The following is an 8,034-nucleotide window of genomic DNA, read 5'->3' on the forward strand; positions in this document are numbered from 1 at the left end:
CTGAAAAAGTAGACGTCCCCTGCTTTGAAAGACTACAACTCCCAGAAATGCACAGCGTCAGGTCTCTTCATCCAAGAACAGCGGTGCATTTAGGCAGCCAGGCAGCAAAGGTTATTTTGTGGAGCTAGAATTACCGGTGCTCCGTCACTTGTGTTGCTCTGGGTATTATTACTGTGTCCGATCCCCTCCCCCCTCCACCCCTGTCTGGCTGTCCTTCCTTTTCTAGCGGATCCCTGGTACAGGGAGTGAAAGTAGGTCTAGGGGTGAGGAGGTCAACCACCTCTTTTTACTTTTTTTTTTGGATAATAAAACAGTGGAAGAGTGGCAAAGAAGCCTAGTTTCCTTTGCTGGCGTTGGGTTGGCAGAGAGCAAAGGGACTATGTCCGAAAGGATCCTCTGCTCAGGTGAGAATATTTTGTTCATTATTCTGGCTGCTTTACAGAACAGGAAAAGCACTATTAGTGCAGGGCAGCCCTGTCTGGGGAAGACGCGCATCACGATTAACGCGAATCCTAAGGCTAACAGGGGAAAAGAAGTTGGGGGAGGGGTCTTAAGTTTATGGCCAAGAAGATAACACTGTAGAGGCAGCGACACCAATGCTTGAAATGTTTATTTACCATTCGATATACCGCCCAATTGGCTCTCCTTCCCAGTGAGAAAGATTAAGGATTTGTGCAGGGAGGGTAACGAAATAACTCCCAGACGAAATGAGTTTGCAAACCAGAGTTTTTAAAAGTGTCACTTTGTAGCACTATGCTGATGGCTGTGCGCTGTACCGTGCAAAGTGACGTAGCTTGGAGTGTTGTGGTGTGGTTAATATTAGCTGTATGAGGAGTTATTGTGTTACGAATTGTGCAATGTGTTTGTATAGATGTGCAGTGTTAAAAACAAAGTAGCTCAGGTTACAGTAGGGGGTTGGCCTGCGTTTTCATGTGAAGGTCCACATTGTAATTTTTTTTTTGTACTCGCGGGGGCTGGTGAGCAATTTTCAGAAATACATTAACCCCCCCCCCCCCCAAAAAAAAAAGCATATTTTTGTGTATTTAATACTGTTCATGTATATTCAGTGTGTTTTTTCTAGCAAAAAAGGTGCCGGTACTCAAATGCTAGGCCACTCTTCATGGGTGGGGTGATCACTGAGGGACCCACCCCAGAATAAGCAGGACCCCTGCAACCAGTCACAGAATCTATGACAAGGCAGAATTGGTGTGTAGAGCCTGAGCTCTTTCATTAAAACCTGGGATCCATGGGTCAATTGTAGCAGACAATGGAAAAGGTGCCGGTACCCCCAAGTACCCCCTCAAAAAAAGCCCTGTGTATATTACATTATAAAAACACTTTCCTAACCTAGTTTGTGTGTCTGTATAATTTAGGTAGTTATTTTGTGGGTGGGGGGAAAGGAATCTTAACCAGCACATAGAGGGTTTGATTCCTGGCTCAGGTAATCTGTAAAGTGCCGGGGGAGGGAGGAGGCGAGGCTGCAGGTCATCTGCAGAAAATGCATTTATTTCTCTGCGCATATCCAGCAGATAGCCAAGACCTGTCGCTTCTTCCTCTTTAACGTCAGCAAAATTCGCCCTTTCCTCTCTGAGCACACCACCCGAACTCTCGTCCACGCTCTCATTACCTCTCGCCTGGACTACTGCAACTTACTCCTCACCGGCCTCCCACTTAGCCATCTATCCCCACTTCAATCTGTTCAGAACTCTGCTGCACGTCTCATATTCCGCCAGAACCGATATACTCATATCACCCCTCTCCTCAGGTCACTTCACTGGCTTCCGATCAGATTCCGCATTCAATTCAAGCTTCTCCTTCTTACCTACAAATGCACAGTCTGCTGCCCCTCACTATCTTTCTACCCTCATTTCCCCTTACGTTCCCGCCCGTAACCTCCGTTCACAGGATAAATCCCTCCTCTCAGTACCCTTCTCCACCACCGCCAACTCCAGGCTCCGCTCATTCTGCCTCGCCTCACCCTATGCTTGGAACAACCTTCCTGAGCCCTTACGCCAAGCCCCCTCCCTGCCCGTCTTCAAGTCTTTGCTTAAAGCCCACCTCTTCAATGCTGCGTTCGGCACCTAACCCTTACCGTTCAGTGAATCCAGACTGCCCCAATTTGACTGCCCCTATCGGACCGACCGTTCACTTGTCTATTAGATTGTAAGCTCTTTGAGCAGGGACTGTCTCTCTTTGTTAAATTGTACAGCGCTGCGTAACCCTAGTAGCGCTCTAGAAATGTTAAGTAGTAGTAGTAGTATTACATATAGCAGTGATTTAACCAGAGCTGAGATTGTGATGTCATAATGCCTCATTCCACCAATGCCTAAGAGCCAACCTCATCAGTGATGTCACAATGGCTTGATTGTCCTATACTTGGCCCACTTCCCCCCTTAGTGTGAAGAGTTTCAGTCTCTGGTATCCAGAGCTGAGATTGTGATGTCATAATGCCTCATTCCACCAATGCCTAAGAGCCAACCTCATCAGTGATGTCACAATGGCTTGATTGTCCTATATTTGTCTCACTCTTATCTATTAGATTGTAAGCTCTTTGAGCAGGGACTGTCTCTCTTTGTTAAATTGTACAGCGCTGCGTAACCCTAGTAGCGCTCTAGAAATGTTAAGTAGTAGTAGTAGTATTACATATAGCAGTGATTTAACCAGAGCTGAGATTGTGATGTCATAATGCCTCATTCCACCAATGCCTAAGAGCCAACCTCATCAGTGATGTCACAATGGCTTGATTGTCCTATACTTGGCCCACTTCCCCCCTTAGTGTGAAGAGTTTCAGTCTCTGGTATCCAGAGCTGAGATTGTGATGTCATAATGCCTCATTCCACCAATGCCTAAGAGCCAACCTCATCAGTGATGTCACAATGGCTTGATTGTCCTATATTTGTCTCACTCTTATCTATTAGATTGTAAGCTCTTTGAGCAGGGACTGTCTCTCTTTGTTAAATTGTACAGCGCTGCGTAACCCTAGTAGCGCTCTAGAAATGTTAAGTAGTAGTAGTAGAGTGAAGAAGGCCTTTGCTGCAGCAGGCATACGTTTGGGTGATTGCCAGCTGCACAGCTTCTCCATCTGGCATTGTGGCCCCTTGCCATTTGAGTGAGCTGAGTTATGTTGCAGCACTTCCTAGATTGCAGATAGGCACATTTTTGAGTATAAGTGGACTTCCTTCTGCCACTGCAGACCAGTTAGATCCAGTGCATGAGGTAATGTGCAGCTCTGTGCTGAATGTGGCCACTGACACATTGCAGGGGAGTGACTAAAGAAGTTAATAAATGCCTTGAGTCACATTTCTAATTATCCAGTTTGTGTTGCCACTTGTTGAATTGATTTTCTTGGTGGATGTGCTTTTTTTTTTTTCCATGTATTATATCTTGCATTGGTTGTGCAGCTTTTACACAGTAAAGCCATGTTTTGCCATTAATGGTTTTGTTATCTCTAGTCTGCAGTAGCAACTTCCTTATTTATGCATTCATTTTAATGTTCGTTAGTTTCAAACTACAAAACATTTCCTGCATCCAGAGTTGCATTATACACTGATATTTAACATAATATTATCTCAACAGCAAGTGGAGGAGTGGCCTAGTGGTTAGGGTGGTGGACTTTGGTCCTGGGGAACTGAGGAACTGAGTTCGAATCCCCGGCACAGGCAGCTCCTTGTGACTCTGGGCAAGTCACTTAACCCTCCATTGCCTGCCGCATTGAGCCTGCCACGAGTGGGAAAGTGCAGGGTACAAATGTAATAAAATAGATACTATTGGAGATTCTACATGGAATGTTGCTATTCCACTAGCAACATTCCATGTAGAAGGCTGCGCAGGCTTCTGCTTCTGTGAGTCTGACGTCCTGCACATACGTGCAGGACGTCAGACTCACAGAAACAGAAGCCTTCGCGGCCACATTGGTGATCTGCCAGGGCCGACTTCTACATGGAATGTTGCTAGTGGAATAGCAACATTCCATGTAGAATCTCAAATAGTAGCAACAGTGGAGGAGTGGCCTAGTGGTAATGGAGGAGTGGCCTAGTGGTTAGGGTGCTGGACTTTGGTCCTGGGGAACTGAGGAACTGAGTTCGATTCCCGGCACAGGCAGCTCCTTGTGACTCTGGGCAAGTCACTTAACCCTCCGTTGCCTGCCGCATTGAGCCTGCCTTGAGTGGGAAAGCGCGGGGTACAAATGTAACTAAAATAAAATAAACATAACATATAAGAAGCGTATTTTCAAAGCACGTAGACTGTAAGTAACCTATGGAACTTTGTAAGTCTAAGTTATTTGACAATGAGCCCCATAGTCTTATATGTTACTATGGTCTCACAGTTCTAAGCAGCTTAAAAGGAAAAGAAGCCGGAGCAGACCTCCAGGAAATCAATATTCAGGGCTAAGATTAATAACATAACACAAATTTTCCGAGTAACCAGGTTTCATGTTCAAATCATTTTTATTGGTTTCAAGAAGTTAACCAAGAACACAAAGCAGAAATCAACAATACAGTTGTAAGTACCGTCCCCCTTCCTCCATTCCCCACCCTCCCTTTTATCTCATATAGGGATACTGTAACAGTACAATTTCCACCGAAATACTAAAGAGTACAATCAAATATTAAGAGACAAATTAAGGGAAGTTCAAAATTCTACTATGCACCACCGTCCCTAAAGTAGTCCAAAACGGCTGCCAGATTTGATGGTAAGCAATTGTAGCATTTGTATAAGCTATAATGCTAGCGTAGGAGAATCTGCCGTAATCCACACCAGTAATATTGTTTTCTGAGCCATCAGTACGTCTCTCTTCAGAAATGATTGTAATCCTGTCAGAAAAGGGCGAGCTATACGATACTGACCAAACAACACAGGTAGTAGCTCAACCTTGCACCACCACTGGAGACGGCCAAAGGTCAGCACACTGGGGGGGTGGGGGGGGGGGCAGAACCAAAACATGGGGCCCAAAGTTGCCTTGTCAGTCTTGCATTTTGGACAACCTTAAGGCTGCAACAAAGCTTCAAAGACTCGGTATGCTGAAACATAAAGCCATAATAGAAATTTGCCGTGTAATTCCCACAAGTAAAATTATCCTTTTTTTTTTTTTACACCGAGCAAGCACACAAGAATCTGATCTGCTGTTATCTCTGTATGCAATTCATCAGACCATTTCAAAGCGCTTTTCCCATAGTCGACTTAATCTGTCGCCTCATGCAGGGCCACTTGATGAAAGTGAAGTGGTACATATTGTTGAGAACTAAAAATGTAAGCACTGGTTAAAGTTTCATGTACTTCATCAGTTAAGAGAAAGGCAAATGGGACTTGATGTACCGCCTGAGGTTTTGTTTTTTTGCAACTACATTCAAAGCGGTTTACATATATTCAGGTACTTATTTTCAGGTACACTGGTTGCTATTATTAAACCATATAAACTGCACAGCTGCATCAGGTATGATACCATTGATCGGGCATCTTTTTCCCATTTTCAACCAGATTGCTTGCTATTGAAATTTTGGGGATATTCTTCCCCGCTTTTTGTCTCATAATGCTTTCCTACTTCATTTATTTCTTAATCTATTTTTTGTTTAGGAAATGACCAGGCTGGGAAGAGAGAGAAGCCCCAAAAAGAAACTGTTCAGAAGGGTTTCCAGAGCTCTGAGGTGGTAAAGAACATGCCTAGTCTGAGTGACCTAAAGACAGAACCAGGAAGCAGAAGGTATAGCATTGCACAGTGTGAAACCAGACTTGGGGAGCTCCCGGCCAGCCTTGAGCAGGGGAAGAGTCCGGAGACAGAGAGACAATTTGCATGTGAAGAGTGTGGGGAAAGCTTTGCCCTCCAGTATGACCTTGTAGACCACCAGGAAATCCATGAACCGGAGAAACCATATCCATGTAAGGAGTGTGGAAAGAGTTTTACTCGGAAGCTCAACCTCGAGGTGCACCAACGAATCCACACAGGAGAGAAGCCTTTCACATGCCTTGTGTGTGGGAAGGATTTTGTTCAGCAGCAGCAACTTTCGAGCCACCAGAAGATCCATACTGGGGAGAAACCATTCTCTTGTGCAGAATGTGGGAAGACTTTTCGAAAGAAATCCCAGCTAGACATTCACCAGAGAATCCACACAGGAGATAAACCGTACAGGTGTTCGGAATGTGACAAGAGTTTCTGTCAAATGGCTGGCCTTGTTTATCACCAAAGGGTCCACATGGGAGAGAGACCTTACCAGTGTCTGGAATGTGACAAAACCTTCGGTTCCAGCTCAGCACTCCTCAGCCATGAAAAGCTGCATACAGGTGAGAGGCCCCACAAGTGCAGCAACTGTGGGGAAAGCTTTATCCGGCGATCTCAGTTAATCAACCACCAGAGGATCCACACAGGGGAGAGACCTTTCCACTGTTCTGAGTGTGAGAAGAGCTTTACATACAAGTCAGCACTTATCACTCATTACAGAGTTCATACAGGGGAGAGACCATTTCAGTGTTCAGAATGTGAGAAAGGTTTCCTGTCACAGTCAGCTATGCTGGTCCACCAGCGAATGCACACACAGGAGAGACCATATCAATGTCCAGAATGTGACAAAAACTTTAAATCTCAGTCAGCCGTTCATATGCATCAAAGGGTGCATACAGGGGAGAGGCCCTATCATTGCAGTGTTTGTCAAAAGAACTTCACTCAAAAATCAGGTCTTCTTGAGCACCAGAGAATCCATACGGGAAAACCCTATACATGCAAGCATTGTGAGCAAAGCTTTAACAAGAAGGCTCATTTTGTTGCACATATGAGAGTCCACACAGGAAAGAAATCATTTATTTGTATTATTTGCAAAAAAAGCTTTGATCAGGAGTCACTGCTGTTCCAACACCACAGGACTCACACAGGTGAGAGACCATTCACCTGTGCTGAATGTAGGAAGAGCTTCCGACAGAAAGGGACCCTTGCAAAACATCTGAGGACCCATGCTTGCAAGAGACAAGAATGTAATGATGGCTGAAACTTATCCATGGATTAAACTTCAAGCCATTAACCAACTGGCAATCTCTGAGATTTCCTACAGCTCTGGAATCAGACTGACCCCAGGTGACCTCAATCTGTTGGATTGTTTTGGATATAAGAACAAGAAAACTCCTCCATGCCTATCAGCTAATTTATAAGAACCAGTGTGTGTTGAGACTTGCATCCCGAGAGCTGAAGAAGGCCTGTCTTTACAGGAATAATTGGCCGTATAATAATACTTATATCATCAACTCCAAATATTGCAGTGTAAACTGAAATGGCCCCAAGGATGCATTCAGCATCCAACTTTTGGGACACCTTTTGGAAAACTGAATGGAAAAAAGTTTACCATGAGCCCATTGATCAGGGGTTCTCAACCCAGTCCTCGGGACACACTCAGCCAGTCAGGTTTTCAGGATATCCACAATGAATATGCACTACCTCCATTGTATGCAACTCTTTCCTGAAACCATGATTAACTAGGTGTGTCCTGAGGACTGGGTTGAGAACCCCTCCTCTAGACTCAAGCAAGATTAGGTATCGACAAAGATCACAGAACAAGCTTATTAGAGGGAGTTTCCTTGCTTTTCTTAAAGTCAATTATTGGATGAAGTGAGCAGGGCTACTAGCCAAGCCTGGTCACCCCAACCTGGTTTTACCTCTGACTATAGACTCCTATTTCTCACTCGCCATGAAAAACAAAACCTGGAACTTTGATAGATGTGATGGGACCAGAAGCAGATCAACCTTAGGGCTACCCTGAACATATTGGCAACTCTCCAAGTGAGAGCAGTCTCCTCACTCTCAAAAAAGAGACAATCCAACGAGACCCACATCACAAGAAAAAGTGCACAAACTCTTGCAATGATATGTGTGTTAATCTTCCCTTGCCATGCGTGGACAGTGCTAAAATAGATGAATCAACATGGTTAAGAGAGTGTGCATGTGTCTCCTTACAATAAGCTGAGATGCCTAGAAACTTTTCTCTTCATAAACTATCACTGGAGCTTTTTCTTCTGCTGGAAGGGATTGGAGTTTCAGGAAATGTGCCCTAT

The 8,034-nt window shown here is 44.7% G+C and overlaps 1 protein-coding gene across 1 annotated transcript; it reads left to right on the forward strand.

Moving 5' to 3' along the window:
* Nucleotides 1-222: 222 nt before the first annotated feature.
* Nucleotides 223-7,408, forward strand: LOC115459293 (zinc finger protein OZF-like). Its single transcript, XM_030189134.1, has 2 exons — nucleotides 223-404; nucleotides 5,575-7,408. The coding sequence occupies exons 1-2, from the start codon at nucleotides 380-382 to the stop codon at nucleotides 6,975-6,977; spliced, it is 1,428 nt and encodes a 475-aa protein (XP_030044994.1). The 5' UTR covers nucleotides 223-379; the 3' UTR covers nucleotides 6,978-7,408.
* The last annotated feature ends 626 nt before the right edge of the window (nucleotides 7,409-8,034 follow it).

This window comes from Microcaecilia unicolor, unplaced genomic scaffold (genome assembly GCF_901765095.1).
Source record: "Microcaecilia unicolor unplaced genomic scaffold, aMicUni1.1, whole genome shotgun sequence".
Taxonomy (NCBI): domain Eukaryota; kingdom Metazoa; phylum Chordata; class Amphibia; order Gymnophiona; family Siphonopidae; genus Microcaecilia; species Microcaecilia unicolor.